Raw genomic sequence first — 19,524 nt, forward strand, 5'->3', positions numbered from 1 at the left:
TACTCATCCAGTTATGAATATGATTCAAATAGTTCTGAAGAGGAAAGCATAAATGTTTGCAATCGATTAAAGAAGTCCTTCCGTATCAATTCGAGCCGTCAGGACTCCAATGTAGCGTCCCAGAAAATGCACAAGATGGTGCCCAAGCGCCGTTGGAAATGGGCTGATTTGTCCCCTGGGAATTTGTCAACTAGTATCAAATAGTAGTCTTGCTGCATCACACAACGATTCACCATCGCATTATGTTTTCCTTCTAATTTCGCCATCAACACCGGTCAACATGAAGTTTTCAGACCAAACAAAGTACCCAAAATCTGTCGCTTTCTCGGTCAGGGGCGTTCCTGACGTGAGATCATGTCAGGAATCGTCACCAACTTGAAAACAAGACTTCCTGAATATTCAGTGTGAGTCATAAAACGTAAAATATAGCCATATGCGGTGGAATCTTTGTAAAATACGCTCAGTACAAGTCATTTGAAGCGATTTTGCAAATTATGGACACAACTTGTCCAGAGGCGTCGGTTGTCCTTTAAAGGAGTCAATGCAGTCAGATTGTAGCAAGCTGCCAGCCATTTGATCACACAGGACAGGAGAGTCATCCTGCTCATCTACCTTAAAAAAAAAGTTGCTCGTCAGGTTTTCAGACTGGTCCTACGCGTGTTATGTCTCAGACTTATTTCTGTTACAAGAAGGCAACACACAAGGAGGGACACTTAAGATTATTTATGTTATTGTACAATCTCCTATCTTCCACAAATTATTTAAAAAAAACGCGGGCGGGAGGGTATACAGTATTCCAACAATCACAACCAAGACATTCAGCGTTGGGAGGTGAGGGAAAAATAGGCCGGAATGACACGCGTGTGTAATGACTCATCGTTCGATGCTTGAGGTGCGCGGTGACGCGCAACCAATGGAATGCGGATGCCATGGCGGCAAGCGAACAGCGGCGTGAAGGGGGGGATGGGAACAAGATGGAGACAAAGGGAGCTCAGTTGGTATAGATCTGGCCCTCGGGCGGCTGAGGAAGCTTCATGTTCTCCTTGCAGGTCATGAGCCGCCGCAGCTCCAGCAGCACCGTCCTGATGCTGTACGAGTTCTGCCACTTGGCCAATGCCGTCACCGCGTGCATGTCCACCTGCAATCACACAAGGCGGGAAGGCCCAAACCGGAGAACTCGTTAGCAGACTGTTCCTCCACAAACGACACGATTGACTGCCCGCGTGGTTGTGACGGAGCAAGAAGAGGGCGGGGCCAAATTGACAAGTGGGGTGAGAAAGAGGGAAAAGCCGATGTACCACGCCGTTGGAGGTGTTGACGCCATTCAGGTTGATCTTGGTCACAAATCTGACAAAGGGCGGCGAGTCTGGGTAACTTTGCCCGCATTCCACCTTCAGGTTGTACATCCTGTTTTCGTAGCTCGTCTGCGGAAGAGATGAAGGAGTGAGCGAGCGTGTGTCCAACAGGAATGCAAACACTTTCAACAGTCTGATAATCCCCCCCGCGCCCCCCAAAAAACACTTAAACACAAGTGTCAGTCAAGGCCCGGGGGCCAAATCTGGACTGCCACATCATTTTATTCAGCCCGCAAAAGCAAATCAAATGTATGTAATTCCAATTCCGAACCAACATTTTGAATTGTCCCATGTAAACCACAATAAGTTATTATTCTTGACTTCAGATTTCAAAACTAGTCATTCATTCATTCATGTGTTGTGCGTTGTGCCTGGCGGACTAGTTTTCGGCGGAAGAACACCAAACCAAATGGTCGAACAGCACCATGGTGGCTGGCGGACTAGTTTTCATCACCTCCTTTTTGAGTGCAGACGTGGTTTGTTATCGAGTGGAGTACTTTTTCTATTATGGGACCGATAAAAACCCCACCATAGGCCAGTGTTAAGCCGAAGAGGACACAAAAGAAAAACTTCTGTTGATTTGGATTAATGAAAAGCAGCTAGCAGGGGACAGTGTGAGTGAGGGTATTATCGCCGAGAGAGCATGGCAACTTCTCTTGGACATCATCAAAAGCCAACCTGGAAGTTCGTCATCCATTGACAACTACCATCACAAAGGTAAATAAAACGACTTTATTATCCAGCAATGGGTCGGGAACCTATGGCTCTTTTGATGTTTGCATATGGCTCGGCGATAAAACTAAATACATATTCTCGCTTTTTCGCTGGTTCATTTCCTGTTGGGGCTGCAGTTGGCGGAAAGCGTAATTTTGATTGGATGACACTGACCTAGGTTGGCGGAAAGCGCAATTTTGATTGGATGATACTGGCCGTCATGTTGAAACAGGTAAACGGCCCTTTAAATGGGCCCGTCGAGTACACTTGAATGCACCGGAGGATTCGCCTTTGAGGAGAGAAAAGGTTCCGATTCTAATTTGCAATGAAACAATACCATCGATGAAACAGTCGAATGTAAGTGACATTTTAACAAGCCCCATGTTAACGTTAGCATCAATATACTTCTGCGAGAAGTATATTGCAGATAGCAAGTATGGAAGCTTATGAGCCGTTTGCAGGCTAGCTAGCAGTAACTTCGCCTATGGACCCGGCAAGTTGAATTTCATTCCGATCGTCAATCACGAGCAAAGGAAAACCATTCATGTTAACGGTGAGTACTATCAAAGTTATTTTAAATAATACATTCTGACATTTTGTTGCAAAGTGGCTGCGCGTGCATGTTTGCGTGCGTGTTTGCGCACGTGTTCGCGCACGTGTGTGTGTGGCTCTCACTGAAAAACATTTCTAAATACAGTAAGTCTCATTATATCGATAATCAAGGGAGTCCGAAAAAATATCGATATAACCGGGACTATCGATATATCCGACCCTGTTTGCATGTAATTTTCTCCGTGCGTGCATAGAAATAGTATCGATATAACCGAGACTATCGATATATCCGATATCGATATAACAAGACTTTACTGTATTATACTTTTATGGCTCTCTTAGTCAAAAAGGTTCCCGACCCGTTATACAGTACAGTTACAATACAATAGCACATTTATTATATATAAAATAAGGTATATTTTGTGTAGTTTTAAGGATGAAAAGGTTTCTTCAGCAGTCATCTGTACTTCTTTGAAGGTGTCGGACGTTTCACTTCTTATACAAGAGGCTTTGTCAGCGAATTAAAATTTTACTGGTAGTTTTGGCCCTATATATATATATATATATATCCCTACTGTCCAGACATGGCGGTGTCGGACTCTGCTATGATAGGTCCCTGCTCTCAGGTTGGGGGAAGCAGATGACTACTACCTGCGGCTCCACTGATTGTTCCTATTGTTCTGACTAACAACTGACCTGATTGCCCCACTTCCTCCGGTAGTAATCAGGGCCGAAACTACTAGTAAGAATTTAGTTTGCTGACGAAGTTTCTTGGATAAGAAGCGAAATGTCCGACACCTTTAAAGAAGTACAGATGACGGCTGAAGAAACCTTTTCATCGATGCACCACTCCTGTCCGACTGAGAGTTTACACAGACGTATTGTAGTTTTAAGGCTTCTTTCGTATAAATTTCTGCTTTATGGGGACCTGGGAACAGATTATTCTCATTTTTAATGGTTTCTTATGGGAAATAAATGTTGAGCAGACGAACTTTTCACCTTACACACACTTTCTGGGAACCAATTAAGTTTGTAAGCTGAGGTATCACTATGTGGAGGGGATGAAACATTCTAATCTTCTTTTCCTTTGGGCTTTTCCCTTCAAGGGGTTGCCACAGCAAATCAGTGTCCTCCATCTTTAGAGGTTTGATCCGCATGTTTGTTTTGGCCAAGCTTTTACATCGGATGCCCTTCCTGACACAACCCTCTGTATTTATCCGGGCTTAGGACCGGCACAAGAAGACTTATGTCCCTTTGTGGCTACAGAACAAGCAACTCGCTCAGTAAAAGGCTCCCAAACACAAAATGGTCATAGGCACAGCAACATTCAAAAAGCAAAAACTATACTCACCATTTGATGACAATGCTCAATGTATATGAAATATATATTCTAATGGTTTCCTCAAATTCACAATGGCCCCCCAAGAGGAAACTGATAGTCCTATCAGAAACCACAACTACAATGTGGCCTGCTGCAAAAAATGACTTTGACACCCCTGATCTAAACTAAAACAAAGCACGCTTGTAAAATAAAAACCTCATAACCCACAGAAAAACTTATCCTGTGACTCAAGTGTCCTTGAAAGTTTTGAAAAGCACTTATTAATGAAATGTATTATTATTACTATTATAGCATCCAACAAAGACAGTCGGAAAAAAACTCCCCCCAAAAATGTTTCCGTCATGGCGCTTACTCGAGGGGGTCCGAGGATGACTCCTCGCCATCTTGTTAAGGTCATGTCCTCATCATCTTCCAGGCCCCAGCTGACGGTGCCGTCGCCCACACCTTTCTGTCCTTCCTCCAGTTCTTCGAGGAGCCGGAAATTGCGAGGAACTCTCACTCCTGTGCGCATATAAAAACAAGGTGAGGAGATAAATGCGCACACATGCTGCGCAGTGTTTGAGGACAGACTACCAAAAAAAGCCAGCTGAAAGTAGAAGGCATTGTGAATTTACAAAAAAAATTACAGGTTCCTCAGGACATTGGCATTGTTTTCGCCACAGTGTGGCATTGTCTCTCCACAACTTTCACCTCTTGTTATTCACTAAAGGAACGTTATGGCGGGGGAAACCTCAGTTTGCATTACACCAGCTCTTCTACTTTGATGAGATGAGAGATAACCTTTATTTGGCTAACATCGGAGAGATTCCAATTTCACCGCAGCAACGTCATGAAAGGAAGAGAAACGAGAATGTGTCGACAATCTCAATGAGCTGCTGTTAAGGAAGACATTCTTGCGGCACCCATCTTTAAGTAAAAAAATACATTTTTAGGACAACCGACAGCATTTTTTGGTTTCCTAACTGACATCAGAAAAACGTTTTATAGCATCTAAAGTACCCAAGGCTGATATTTTTAGTCAAATGAAAAACACAAATAAAAATGACTTAAAGTGTCCCAAAACTACTTCAAAATGACCTCAGAAAGTTTCAGTTTCAGAAGGTCCCGCCCCCTTGTTCGTGACTTCACGCCAGGACGTCTTGCCTTGCTCTAGAATCAAAACAATGGCTTCAGATTCGGAGAAGATGCTTTGTTATTACTCATCCAGTTATGAATATGATTCAAATAGTTCTGAAGAGGAAAGCATAAATGTTTGCAATCGATTAAAGAAGTCCTTCCGTGTCATTTTGAGGCGTCTGGACTGCAATGTAGCGTCCCAGAAAACGCACAAGATGGCGCCCAAGCGCCGTTGGAAATGTGCTGATTTGTCTGCTGGGAATTTGTGTCAGCCAGTATCAAATAGTAGTCTTGATGCAACACAAAACAATTCACCATCGCATTATTTATGTTTTCCTTCTAATTTTGCCATCAACATGATGTTTTCAGACCAAACAAAGTACCCAAAATGCATTGTGTGTCGCTTTCTTGGTCAGGGGCGTTCCAGACGCGACGTCACAGTAGGTATCGTCACCAACTCAAAAACAAGACTTCCTGAATATTCAGCGAGAGTTTTAAAACGCAAAATATAGCTATATGCGGTGGAATCTTTGTAAAATACGCTCAGTAGTAGTCATTTGAAGTGATTTTACAAATTATGGACACAACTTGTCCGGCAGCGTCGGTTGTCATTTAAGTTAAAAAAAAAAACATTTTTCTTCCTTTCATATCTTTGCTGCTGTAAATTGAGAATTTCTCCATTGTGCAAAGTTTCCTTATTCCTCGTGGATTAAAAATGGCAAGGGAACGTGCAGTCTAACCTTTCCAACAAACGTCACGTCATGATTGATTGGCTTGAATGAGGCCAAGCATCCGTCAAGAAGCGGTTGTTTGCCGAGGAAGGCTGCCACGTCGTTTGGCCTCTTGGGCTATGCGACCGTGGGGTTCGCATCCAAATTGCCGAAAACACGCCTGTCTGCCTGCCTGCCATGCTCCAGTACCGGCTTCGCTTGTCCAACCGGGCCGTCTGCATCTCGATTTCCGATGAGGGTGCAACATTTGACGTGTCGTTCGCAAACGAACGGACTCTTAGAGCCGGCTCTTTTTAGTAAATCGAGCTATTGGCTATCTAAAAAGAGCCATTAGTGCAAAAGCCTCATCTTCAAAAAGTCAGCAACCAATGATGAGCAGCAAAGGGCCAAAAGCCGATTCGCCAGAGAGCATTTTAGCCGAGTGGCTAACAGCCGCCTTAAAGGCTAACCACCACCGCGGCGCCCGCGTTTTGGATTCGCAGCTGGGGTGAAAACGCTTCTTCATACATATACTTGCGCTCGTCAACCGTTGTTTGGCGAGACCAAACCTAATTCAATCCCTCGAAATACGTTAGGAGGTACCTGGAGCGGCTCTTCCGCGATCTAAACGGCATTGTAGCATATGGGGCTAATGCCCCTTTGATTTCAATTCATTCACGTTGGCGGCTATGGCGACAGCTCGTTTATCGGAGGACGAACGACACGTTCGGCCACGGCTCACTTCCCCGACGGGACCCGCAACTCTTCGGGAAACGCCGAACGGCCCCGGTCGTTGTTCGCCGTTAAACGGGGCGGTATCGCATCGTTCTGTCGCGGAGCCTTTACCTGATCCGGCGGCGAGCGCCATGTTGATGGTGCACGACGGGAGCGCGCGCGTCCTCAAAGCCGTCGTCGGCGTCACGGGCGCGCGCACGTTCGAGAGTTTGAGCACACATCCTCTCGGGTGGGGCTGCTACAAAACTGGCTGGTCGTCGTTCATGGCTGTACGGGTGGTTGATTTTGCGCAAGGCGGTTTGCGAGGATCAAGACGTGAGACGTGCAGAATTTTTGTTTGTCGACGTCCACTCAAGATCACGAAATTCCCAGCGGGTGACGTGACCCCCTTTGTTCTCAAGGGCCGCCGTCCTGCCTGTTTTTCTGCCTGTTTTTAGTCTATCCCGGGTGAGCAGGTCCGAAACTGCATCAAAACGGTTCAGATTTGAATCAGGTGCGTTGCTCCTGAGAGCTGCAAAATAGGCGGGTTCGCGCACGTGTGTGTGTCGCTCTCACTGAAAAACATTTCTAAATACAGTAAGTCTCGTTATATCGATATTCAAGGGAGTCCGAAAAAATATCGATATAACCGGGACTATCGATATATCCGACCCTGTTTGCATGTAATTTTCTCCGTGCGTGCATAGAAATAGTATCGATATAACCGAGACTATCGATATATCCGATATCGATATAACAAGACTTTACTGTATTATACTTTTATGGCTCTCTTAGTCAAAAAGGTTCCCGACCCGTTATACAGTACAGTTACAATACAATAGCACATTTATTATATATAAAATAAGGTATATTTTGTGTAGTTTTAAGGATGAAAAGGTTTCTTCAGCAGTCATCTGTACTTCTTTGAAGGTGTCGGACGTTTCACTTCTTATACAAGAAACTTCGTCAGCAAACTAAATTCTTACTGGTAGTTTAGGCCCTATATATATATATATATATATATATATATATATATATCCCCCTACTGTCCAGACATGGCGGTGTCGGACTCTGCTATGATAGGTCCCTGCTCTCAGGTTGGGGGAAGCAGATGACTACTACCTGCGGCTCCACTGATTGTTCCTATTGTTCTGACTAACAACTGACCTGATTGCCCCACTTCCTCCGGTAGTAATCAGGGCCGAAACTACTAGTAAGAATTTAGTTTGCTGACGAAGTTTCTTGGATAAGAAGCGAAATGTCCGACACCTTTAAAGAAGTACAGATGACGTCTGAAGAAACCTTTTCATCGATGCACCACTCCTGTCCGACTGAGAGTTTACACAGACGTATTGTAGTTTTAAGGCTTCTTTCGTATAAATTTCTGCTTTATGGGGACCTGGGAACAGATTATTCTCATTTTTAATGGTTTCTTATGGGAAATAAATGTTGAGCAGACGAACTTTTCACCTTACACACACTTTCTGGGAACCAATTAAGTTTGTAAGCTGAGGTATCACTATGTGGAGGGGATGAAACATTCTAATCTTCTTTTCCTTTGGGCTTTTCCCTTCAAGGGGTTGCCACAGCAAATCAGTGTCCTCCATCTTTAGAGGTTTGATCCGCATGTTTGTTTTGGCCAAGCTTTTACATCGGATGCCCTTCCTGACACAACCCTCTGTATTTATCCGGGCTTAGGACCGGCACAAGAAGACTTATGTCCCTTTGTGGCTACAGAACAAGCAACTCGCTCAGTAAAAGGCTCCCAAACACAAAATGGTCATAGGCACAGCAACATTCAAAAAGCAAAAACTATACTCACCATTTGATGACAATGCTCAATGTATATGAAATATATATTCTAATGGTTTCCTCAAATTCACAATGGCCCCCCAAGAGGAAACTGATAGTCCTATCAGAAACCACAACTACAATGTGGCCTGCTGCAAAAAATGACTTTGACACCCCTGATCTAAACTGAAACAAAGCACGCTTGTAAAATAAAAACCTCATAACCCACAGAAAAACTTATCCTGTGACTCAAGTGTCCTTGAAAGTTTTGAAAAGCACTTATTAATGAAATGTATTATTATTACTATTATAGCATCCAACAAAGACAGTCGGAAAAAAACTCCCCCCAAAAATGTTTCCGTCATGGCGCTTACTCGAGGGGGTCCGAGGATGACTCCTCGCCATCTTGTTAAGGTCATGTCCTCATCATCTTCCAGGCCCCAGCTGACGGTGCCGTCGCCCACACCTTTCTGTCCTTCCTCCAGTTCTTCGAGGAGCCGGAAATTGCGAGGAACTCTCACTCCTGTGCGCATATAAAAACAAGGTGAGGAGATAAATGCGCACATATGCTGCGCAGTGTTTGAGGACAGACTACCAAAAAAAGCCAGCTGAAAGTAGAAGGCATTGTGAATTTACAAAAAAAATTACAGGTTCCTCAGGACATTGACATTGTTTTCGCCACAGTGTGGCATTGTCTCTCCACAACTTTCACCTCTTGTTATTCACTAAAGGAACGTTATGGCGGGGGAAACCTCAGTTTGCATTACACCAGCTCTTCTACTTTGATGAGATGAGAGATAACCTTTATTTGGCTAACATCGGAGATATTCCAATTTCACCGCAGCAACGTCATGAAAGGAAGAGAAACGAGAATGTGTCGACAATCTCAATCAATGAGCTGCTGTTAAGGAAGACATTCTTGCGGCAGCCATCTTTAAGTAAAAAAATACATTTTTAGGACAACCGACAGCATTTTTTGGTTTCCTAACTGACATCAGAAAAACGTTTTATAGCATCTAAAGTACCTGATATTTTTAGTCAAATGAAAAACACAAATAAAAATGACTTAAAGTGTCCCAAAACTACTTCAAAATGACCTCAGAAAGTTTCCGTTTCAGAAGGTCCCGCCCCCTTGTTCGTGACTTCACGCCAGGACGTCTTGCCTTGCTCTAGAATCAAAACAATGGCTTCAGATTCGGAGAAGATGCTTTCTTATTACTCATCCAGTTATGAATATGATTCAAATAGTTCTGAAGAGGAAAGCATAAATGTTTGCAATCGATTAAAGAAGTCCTTCCGTGTCATTTTGAGGCGTCTGGACTGCAATGTAGCGTCCCAGAAAACGCACAAGATGGCGCCCAAGCGCCGTTGGAAATGTGCTGATTTGTCTGCTGGGAATTTGTGTCAGCAAGTATCAAATAGTAGTCTTGATGCAACACACAACAATTCACCATCGCATTATTTATGTTTTCCTTCTAATTTTGCCATCAACACGATGTTTTCAGACCAAACAAAGTACCCAAAATGCATTGTGTGTCGCTTTCTTGGTCAGGGGCGTTCCAGACGCGACGTCACAGTAGGTATCGTCACCAACTCTAAAACAAGACTTCCTGAATATTCAGCGCGAGTTTTAAAACGCAAAATATAGCGATATGCGGTGGAATCTTTGTAAAATACGCTCAGTAGTAGTCATTTGAAGTGATTTTACAAATTATGGACACAACTTGTCCGGCAGCGTCGGTTGTCATTTAAGTTAAAAAAAAAACATTTTTCTTCCTTTCATATCTTTGCTGCTGTAAATTGAGAATTTCTCCATTGTGCAAAGTTTCCTTATTCTTCGTGGTTTAAAAATGGCAAGGGAACGTGCAGTCTAACCTTTCCAACAAACGTCACGTCATGATTGATTGGCTTGAATGAGGCCAAGCATCCGTCAAGAAGCGGTTGTTTGCCGAGGAAGGCTGCCACGTCGTTTGGCCTCTGCGGCTATGTGACCGTGGGGTTCGCATCCAAATTGCCGAAAACACGCCTGTCTGCCTGCCATGCTCCAGTACCTGCTTCGCTTGTCCAACCGGGCCGTCTGCATCTCGATTTCCGAAGAGGGTGCAACATTTGACGTGTCGTTCGCAAACGAACGGACTCTTAGAGCCGGCTCTTTTTAGTAAACCGAGCTATTGGGTATCTAAAAAGAGCCATTAGTGCAAAAGCCTCATCTTCAAAAAGTCAGCAACCAATGATGAGCAGCAAAGGGCCAAAAGCCGATTCGCCAGAGAGCATTTTAGCCGAGTGGCTAACAGCCGCCTTACAGGCTAACCACCACCGCGGCGCCCGCGTTTTGGATTCGCAGCTGGGGTTAAAACGCTTCTTCATACATATACTTGCGCTCGTCAACCGTTGTTTGGCGTGACCAAACCTAATTCAATCCCTCGAAATACGTTAGGAGGCACCTGGAGCGGCTCTTCCGCGATCTAAACGGCATTGTAGCATATGGGGCTAATGCCCCTTTGATTTCAATTCATTCACGTTGGCGGCTATGGCGACAGCTCGTTTATCGGAGGACGAACGACACGTTCGGCCACGGCTCACTTCCCCGACGGGACCCGCAACTCTTCGGGAAACGCCGAACGGCCCCGGTCGTTGTTCGCCGTTAAACGGGGCGGTATCGCATCGTTCTGTCGCGGAGCCTTTACCTGATCCGGCGGCGAGCGCCATGTTGATGGTGCACGACGGGAGCGCGCGCGTCCTCAAAGCCGTCGTCGGCGTCACGGGCGCGCGCACGTTCGAGAGTTTGAGCACACATCCTCTCGGGTGGGGCTGCTACAAAACTGGCTGGTCGTCGTTCATGGCTGTACGGGTGGTTGATTTTGCGCAAGGCGGTTTGCGAGGATCAAGACGTGAGACGTGCAGAATTTTTGTTTGTCGACGTCCACTCAAGATCACGAAATTCCCAGCGGGTGACGTGACCCCCTTTGTTCTCAAGGGCCGCCGTCCTGCCTGTTTTTCTGCCTGATTTTAGTCTATCCCGGGTGAGCAGGTCCGAAACTGCATCAAAACGGTTCAGATTTGAATCAGGTGCGTTGCTCCTGAGAGCTGCAAAATAGGCGGGATAGCGGCCCCTTGAGGACTGACTTAGGACCCCGGCTCACCTTCCCAGGTTTTGAGTGTTCGGTCAGCTGACCAGGGATGTTTTAGGGCAGGGGTGTCAGTCATTTTTTGCCACGGGCCACATTGTAGTTATGGTTTCCTCTCGAGGGCCGTTATTTTATTTTATTTTGTTATGCTTAGAATATCTTGTTTTCTATCCTTTCACTCCCACCCCAACCCCATCCCTCTTCAATTGCTGCTGTGGACTGCAAATTTCCCCATTGCGGGACGAATAAAGGTATTCTGATTCTGATTCTGATTCTGATGAATTTGGGGAACCCATTAGAATGTTTAAATCCCTTCAAATATTACATATAGAGCACACAGCAAATTAATGAATAACTCGTTTTCAAATCTGAAGTCAAGAATAATGACTTTTATTGTGGTTGACATCCAAAAATATGAAATTTTGGCTCAGATTTTAGCAATCATCATGGAATTTAACAAGTTTGATTTGCTTTCGTGGGCCGAAAAAAATGATGTGGCAGGCCTGCTTTAGCCCACGGGCCTTGACTTTGACACCTGTGTTTTAGGGTGTGTGAGTTCCCGGAGAAAACCCACGCAGGTATGAGCCGCAGCCGGAATCGAACCCTGCGCCTTCACCAGACAACGGTCGGCCAATGCGCAAGCGCGCGCACTTAGACACACGTCTATACACATCCTCACTTGCACGCAGACCTTCACACAGTCGAACGTGTGGTATTAGAGAGGATTGTGGGAAATAATGGAGAAAGTGGTCCTCGTAGTGAACTTTTATTGGGTTTTCTTAAAGAGTTTGATACTTTATAGACATTGTACATCTCCCTCATGGAAGACACAAAAAGGCATCAAGGTATATTAGTGATATCAAAAACTTGCCTCGTCTCCCAGAAAGGGCATCATCCAAGTGGGGGACGGGGGAGGGGTTGAATCCGGGTGGCAAAAATAAAAGCCCAGCCAAGTTGGTTTTCGCCTAAGTGCTTCTGCTCAAGCGGAGGGTAAAACGAGCCTTTGAGCCCTAGTAGCCACATTGCTCCGGCATTTTTTTTTTTTTTACTTTCTGGACCGGGAAGCGACACTTTGGGCAACCCCGGGTCGTGTTTTTCGGCAAAATGCTCACTCCAATCAGGGAGTCGATAAGGCAAGTTCATATCCAAGGATATCAACATCCACGACTGGAACTGTGCTAGTCAAAGTATCTCACCGACCGATGGATTCACTTCCTGACACGAATCCAGCGGGAGCATCCGCCCGACTGCAGATGAAAATTCTATTGACACAATGTAGTTTTGAAAGCCTTCCGTTTGGAAACACAGTCATGATAAACATCTTGAGAATTAGACCTTTTTTTCTTTCTTGAAACTACAAATGAATGGTGCCGTAGCGTAAATTGCTAATATTTGAAGTGACATTTCAACACCAAAACCTTCAAAAAAATAACTTAACACTGTGCTTTTGCATTGAAGCAAACACCAAAATCTGCCATGGTGTTCCTGACTGTGGCACAAAATCCACAACCCAAAGCGACCTCCCACTGACCGGCGTGACCCCAGCGCACCCAAAGTAGCTTCGCACAATGCTTCACAAGCGCAAAGCAATCAACGATGGTAGAGCGTCCCAAACATCACGGCGGACACTTCAGGAAAAGAAAGAGCGGCGTCGGACCAATTCCAACGACTTAAGACATGAAGTGACTGCATAGTGGTTTTGCCGCACAAGGCGCTTCTTCGATGGGACCAACGAAACGGTTCCAAACAGAAAACGAAAAAAAGCTTCCGGCTTGGCGACAAAAATCATCATGAAGGTACAGTGGTGCCTTGAGATAAGAGCAAGCACCTTGACTTGAGCGTTTTGGCCAAAAGGAGCGCCGTTGAATGGATCAAACTGAATAATAGCTGCAATAATAGCTGCACAGCTGGTTTTGTTCTTTACATTCAGTTTGATTTTGTTATCACTCTGCTTTAAAGCACAACCGACACCTCCGGACAAGTTGTGTCCATAATTTGTAAAATCACTTCAAATGACTTCTACTGAGCGTATTTTACAAAGATTCCACCGCATATAGCTATATTTTACGTTTTAAGACTCGCGCTGAATATTTAGGAAGTCTTGTTTTCGAGTTGATGATGATCCCCACGTGACATCATGTTTGAACGCCACTGACTGAGAAAGCGACACATAATGCATTTTGCGGTACTTTGTTTGGTCTGAAAACTTTGTGTTGATCGTGTTGATGGTGAAATTACAAGGAAAACACACAAATAATGTGATGGTGAATCGTTGTGTTGCACCAAGACTACTATTTGATATTCGCTGACACAAATTCCTAGCAGACAAATCAGCCCATTTCCAACTGAGCTTGGGCGCCATCTTCTGCATTTTCTGGGTGCTACATTGCTGTCATTGACGGCTCGAATTGATATGGGAGGACTCATTTAATTGATTGCAAACATTTATGCTTTGCTCTTCAGAACTATTTGAATCATATTCATAACTGGATGAGTAACAAGAAAGCATCTTCTCCGAATCTGACGGCATTGTTTTGATTAGAGAGCAAGGCAAGACGTCCTGGTGTGACCTCACGATCAAAGGGGCGGGACATTCTGAAACTCGCCATTTCCGAGGTCATTTTGAAGTAGTTTTGGGACACTTTAAGTCATTTTTATTGGTGTTTTGTATTTGACTAAAAATATCAGCCTGCGTGTTTTGGGTATTTTAGATGCTATAAAACGTTTTTCTGATGTCAGATAGGAAACAAAAAAATGGTGTCGGATGTCCTTTAATAAAGTATGTTATCCAGTGTTTTTTTTTCTCCTGAAATAGACCAGGCCGATTCGCATCCTTTCCATTCATTTCAATATGGAAATATGGATTTGAGCTAGCAATCTCACAAGGCACCATTGTACAAGGCGTGCGGGGTGGGATAGAAACTCCCTCCCATGGCGTACAAAACAGACATGCTCCAGCGTTAGCATCAGTGTCAAACGGCGAGCTGAATTAAGCAAAACAAGTTTGGAAAAAGAGCCAAGATCCGAAAAAAAAAGACCGGATATGAGATGACATTCGGGGCACTCCATGAGGTACATTCGGATGTGACTCGACAACAAGGCTTGACTCCTCCTTGTGGGAAATTTAGTTGAAAAGCTCCAGATTTAATTGAATGATTTTTTTTTCCTGTGGCGATGAATTGATCTTTGTTTAACGGACAGCTAATTATGTTATTAAATATAAGACACAACCGTTTAATTATGTAATGCACTCCTTGTGACGACATCCACTAAATGGAAGGAGGACACGTTTGCCAAGTGCCTGTGATGCAGCTTGCAAACTCCCCTCACACACCCCCAAAAAAAGGAAATCGGGGTTGGATCTGGTGCGAGAATGCAATTTTCTCATTGCATTCAATGGGACAATTCTCATGAAGTCAGCAGCAAGACTTCCTGATTTCCTCTTGTTTTGCGACCTATCTTTTCACGATTTGCGCTATCGTCGTCTGCTCGTGACAAAGCCATAGTTGTGCGAGCCTGTCAATCAAAAGGGTGGAAAATTGTCGTGTGAAATCAGCCTAAAAAAAGTGGACACTCGACAAATGTAACAGGAAACCTCCAATTTCTTCTTTTGCTGCGATTGGCGTCTTTCGTGCACCTCTCCAACCAAACGACCTTCGGATTGGCCGCCGGGAATTTTCCAATCGGGATGAGCCAATTGTCGCAAAATGAACCAGCTGAAGGTTGCTAACGATCCCCCCCACCCCACCCCACGAAAGCGAACTGTCATGGCTTCAGGTGCGCGGCTTTCAAGCCATGTGGTTAAAAATAGATCATCAAACAGAATCTTGTTGAAAAAAATGGAATATGTGCAAAAGTTAAAAGCGTATGGCATCAGATAGAAACTTAGTTTGTCTCACAGGCGGCGGTGAGGCAAGACAGGCCGATGTGGGGGGGTTGGTCTGAGGTAGGGTGTCGCAGGCCTCCGGCGTTACTTGGTTTTATGAGCCCATTTCAGATCGTCGGCCCTGGGCTTCTCTCCCGTGACTCCCTGGATGAGATCCTCCAGGTTCCTCCAGAAGCCCACCTTCTCCAGAGGGTAGTTGAGCCAACCTGTGGACAAAATCCACCCTGCATCGGGACCCTTTGGCGACCGCGCCGGGACGGGGAAGGGGGGCGTCAACCGAGGCAAACCTGTCGTGATGCAAAAGTAGGTCTCGTGCGGGGAGACGTGGTGGATGCGATGGTGCTTGCGGGGCAGGATGATGTGGCAGTCCTGGAGGAAGACCACCCAGCGGGGGAGGCCAAAGTAGGTGTGGGACCACTTGTGAATCTGGTTGGTGAGGGTCACGAAGATGCCCAGGGCAAACAGGTAGCAGTACCACGGGTACAGCTGGTAGATCTCAGCTGCCATTGGAAAAGGGGATCAATTAAAGGACAACCGACGCCTCCGACAAGTTGTGTCCATAATTTGTAAAATCACTTCAAATGACTTCTATTTTACAAAGATTCCACCGCATATAGCTATATTTTACGTTTTAAGACTCGCACTGAATATTCAGGAAGTCTTGTTTTTGAGTTGGTGATGATTCACACAATGCATTTTGGGTACTTTGTTTGGTCTGAAAACTTCATGTTGATCCGTGTTGATGGAGAAATTAGAAGGAAAAAACATAAATACTGCGATGATGAATCGAATACTAGTTGACACAAATTCCCAGCAGACAAATCAGCCCATTTCCAAGAGAGGTTGGGTGCCATCTTGTGCATTTTATGGGACGCTACATTGCTGTCATTGATGGCTCGAATTGATATGGGAGGACTCCTTTGATCGATTGCAAACATTTATGCTTTCCTCTTCAGAACTATTTGAATCATATTCATAACTGGATAAGTAACAAGAAAGCATCTTCTCCGAATCTGAAGCCAGTGTTTTGATTCTAGAGCAGGGGTGTGCAAAGTCGGTCCTCGAGGGCCGCTGTCCTGCCTGTTTTCCAGCTCTCCCAGGAGCAACACACCTGATTCAAATGATCAGCTCATTAGCCAGCTCTGAAGCAGCATCAAAATGGTCCTGATGATTTGAATCAGGTGCGTTGCTCCTGGGAGAGCTGGAAAACAGGCAGGACGGCGGCCCTCGAGGACCGACTTTGGACACCCCTGTTCTAGAGCAAGGCAAAACGTATTGGCGTGACGTCACGAACAAGGGGGCGGGACCTTCTGAAAATCGCCATCCCGAGGTAATTTTCAAGTAGTTTTGGGACACTTTCAGTCATTTTTATTGGTGTTTTGCATTTGACTAAAAATATCAGCCTGCGTGTTTTGGGTATTTTAGATGCTATAAAACGTTTTTCTGATATCAGTTAGGAAACAAGAAAATGGTGTCGGTTGTCCTTTAAAGACGTCGTGCAAAGGACTCACCGGGAGAGAGGGTGAGGAAGTTGAAAGCCATGTTGGCGAGCGGGACCAGCGTCAACATGCAGTTGTCGCCGTTGGTCTCAATGAAGTCGTGACGGGTGATGGCTGTGGGGTCTATGTGGTGTTCACGAAAGGGTCGGATAAAGGCCTGCGGTAGAGTGACAAACACAGTTAATGTTATTACAGCAAGAAAAATAATCTAAAAAAAAAGTTAAGGTCACCTTTCCAAAGATGGGGAGATCCACCGATCCCCATGTGTCGGCCCCCCAGTGAACAAGCCCCGAGGCAAAGTCTGCAGTGAGGATCCCTGCCACTACACATTCATCCAATTTGTCAAGAGTCATTTCATAGGACAACATGGCCGAATATCTTGTCAATCGCTACTCACCAATACCAAAAAGGATGTACCAAAAATGCCCCAGGTGGAAATTGGCAAGGAGGTGAAGGAAATTGAAGGCCATCAGAGAAAAGCAGAGGACGACACTAATCCACTCTTGGCATCTTTTGCCTGCGACAACAGAAGCACAGTGTCAGGAGGGCACTTTGCAAATGCAGTCATGCCTGGAGATACCAATACAATTTGGTCCAAAACCGTGCCCATTACAAACCATATGTTTCCATTAAGCTAGAGGACATTACGGAAAAGTTATGTGATTGATCAATTTCATCATTTAAATCGTGGGTGTCTAAGTCGAGGCCTGGGGGCCAAATCTGGCCCACCGCATCATTTTATTCGACCTGCAAAAGCAGATCAAATTTCCATGCTTGAAAAGGCGCTTAAAATGTAATGTATTATTATTACAGTAAAGTCTCGTTATATCGATATTGGATATATCGATAGTCCCGGTTATATCGATACTATTTCTATGCACGCACGGAGAAAATTACATGCAAACAGGGTCGGATATATCGATAGTCCCGGTTATATCGATATTTTTTCGGACTCCCTTGAATATCGATATAACGAGACTTTACTGTATTATTATTATTAAAGACCAAACCAAAATGTCAAATCGTCACATGTAAACCACAATAACAGTCATTATTTTTTACTTCAGATTTGAAAACTACAGTAGTTATTCATTATTTTTTTGTGTGTTCTGTATTTAATATGTGGAGGAGATGAAACAGATTGTTATGGCTTCCCCGAATTCATAACGGCCCGAGAGGAAACCGTCACTACAATGTAGCCCGCCACAAAAAAAAAGGACTTAACACCCCCATTTTAAACAGACATGATGTTTACTTTGACACGGAACTGACAGCAAGTGTAAATGATCAGGTTGGAGATTTTTTTTTTTATTGAGTCACTCATACACACTGTAGTGATCTTCTAACCTCAAAGGTGCAGCAGTAGCACTCACTGCCGTGACATCATTTTATTCAAATCATCGTCCAAAGGTGGATAACCACGTGCCACCATCACATGATGATGATGATGATGATGATGCAACGTTCCCCTATGCGGTTACGAGACTCTTGTTTGCAACTTTCAATCTGAAAGGCAACCGAACGGGAATAAAAACTGTACAAGGTGCTCCTTTCTGTTTGCATCTATTTCCAAATTATGAAAAACTACTCGAGACTTGGAAAAGCCACGGTCTTGGTTGGATAAGGCTTTGCTCCACTTGAACGGCTTTTGAGGAACGCACTTATTTGTCTTTGGGTAGTAAGGCGAACATTTGTGTCGCTGCCGCTTGATGTTTCGAAATGCAAATAATGTACAATCCAACGACCCATATTTCAAATTGAGGCGACCTCGCGCGAGTTCTGTTGTGCAACGCGCACGGCGGTCCAAACATGCCGCGTGAACGTTCGTGGATCTTTTAAGAAGCCACATTGATTTTGTGTGTCGTGGAAGGATTCCGGTATAATTCGCCCCACCTGGCTGATATGTCACAGTCCATTCGAGTGATGGTGACGGAGGAAACGAGGCTAGCATTAAGGGCCAAATAGCAACGTCGGGCGACTCACCTGGCGAATATAAATTGGCCAGTTCTCGGGCACCGGCGTGCTGCGGACCCCACCTGGCCGCGCCCCGGTCGGCTTCCTGCCGCTCGAGGTTTTGTGATTCCTCACCGCGCCCGCTTTCGTCCACCATTCTCGCCATTTCTCCACTTTGGGCCCAACCCCTTTAGTTGAGTCGCTCTGCTCCTAGTCGGGGAGCCTGCGGAAACGTCACTTTCTCAGCCAACCGTCAACGTCACGTTTTTTGACCAATTGGATGCCTGAAACCCAAGCCGGCATCCAATCACCACGCGCAAAAGGCGTCGGACCAATGGGGTCGCGAAACAGAGATTGTATTTCCGGAGTTATGGCTGACCCTACCCGACCTGTTTTGAGGAAGGCACCGGCCCAGCCCACAACGTCGTGCCGTACCACCAGATACAGGTGGCGACAAAGCGTAATACACGCCTCGAGTCAATATCAAAGCTCTTCCAACCTTTGGAAGATGAGATTCACGTCGCGGGCCCTCAATACAACTTGCTATGATTTTTTCCCCTTATTTCAGTCATTGTCCTCCACATTCTTATCAACGGTGACGTTCTGCTACTGTCACAGAGGACGCCTGTCATTGTTGGAAAGATATGCCCATTTTATTGTAAGATCAGAGCATTGCTAATTTGAATGTTAGTGCACCGTTGACCATTTGCTAAGTTTGTATTACTTCCGGGTTGAGTGAACATTAACCCGTCTGAATGCCGCTA

The 19,524-nt window shown here is 45.0% G+C and overlaps 2 protein-coding genes and 1 long non-coding RNA gene across 3 annotated transcripts; 1 reads left to right on the top strand and 2 right to left on the bottom strand.

Moving 5' to 3' along the window:
• Positions 1-708: 708 nt before the first annotated feature.
• LOC148903598 (ubiquitin-conjugating enzyme E2 variant 1-like) lies at positions 709-6,732 on the bottom strand. The gene is made up of 4 exons (XM_089005543.1): positions 6,636-6,732; positions 4,316-4,464; positions 1,299-1,424; positions 709-1,138 (listed from the first exon to the last, which is right to left on the bottom strand). Exons 1-4 carry the CDS (start codon positions 6,655-6,657, stop codon positions 992-994), a joined length of 444 nt encoding a protein of 147 aa, XP_088861669.1. The 5' UTR covers positions 6,658-6,732; the 3' UTR covers positions 709-991.
• A 1,986-nt stretch (positions 6,733-8,718) lies between these two features.
• Positions 8,719-12,580, top strand: LOC148903599 (uncharacterized). The gene is made up of 2 exons (XR_016116152.1): positions 8,719-8,838; positions 11,969-12,580. It is a non-coding gene; the product is annotated as an uncharacterized LOC148903599 (long non-coding RNA).
• peds1b (plasmanylethanolamine desaturase 1b) lies at positions 12,173-18,989 on the bottom strand. Its single transcript, XM_089005554.1, has 6 exons — positions 18,791-18,989; positions 17,205-17,324; positions 17,038-17,129; positions 16,820-16,964; positions 15,596-15,808; positions 12,173-15,514 (listed from the first exon to the last, which is right to left on the bottom strand). Exons 1-6 carry the CDS (start codon positions 18,924-18,926, stop codon positions 15,393-15,395), a joined length of 828 nt encoding a protein of 275 aa, XP_088861680.1. The 5' UTR covers positions 18,927-18,989; the 3' UTR covers positions 12,173-15,392.
• Between the last annotated feature and the right edge of the window lie 535 nt (positions 18,990-19,524).

The sequence above is a fragment of the Hippocampus bargibanti genome, linkage group LG01 (genome assembly GCF_051943395.1).
Source record: "Hippocampus bargibanti isolate YZ-2025 linkage group LG01, ASM5194339v1, whole genome shotgun sequence".
NCBI lineage: Eukaryota > Metazoa > Chordata > Actinopteri > Syngnathiformes > Syngnathidae > Hippocampus > Hippocampus bargibanti.

What these genes read in the sequence shown, in the direction of transcription:
- LOC148903598 (XM_089005543.1), bottom strand. Translation starts at nt 6,657, where the DNA reads ATGGCGCTCGCCGCCGGATCAG. An exon ending in TCATCCTCGGACCCCCTCGA is followed by an intron (nt 1,425 to 4,315) that starts GTAAGCGCCATG and finishes TCTCTTCCGCAG; the next exon opens with ACGAGCTACGAAAACAGGAT. An exon ending in TCAACACCTCCAACGGCGTG is followed by an intron (nt 1,139 to 1,298) that starts GTACATCGGCTT and finishes GTGTGATTGCAG; the next exon opens with GTGGACATGCACGCGGTGAC.
- peds1b (XM_089005554.1), bottom strand. Translation starts at nt 18,926, where the DNA reads ATGGCGAGAATGGTGGACGAAAGCGGGCGCGGTGAGGAATCACAAAAC. An exon ending in ATCTCCCCATCTTTGGAAAG is followed by an intron (nt 16,965 to 17,037) that starts GTGACCTTAACT and finishes ACTCTACCGCAG; the next exon opens with GCCTTTATCCGACCCTTTCG. An exon ending in CTACTTTTGCATCACGACAG is followed by an intron (nt 15,515 to 15,595) that starts GTTTGCCTCGGT and finishes TTTTGTCCACAG; the next exon opens with GTTGGCTCAACTACCCTCTG.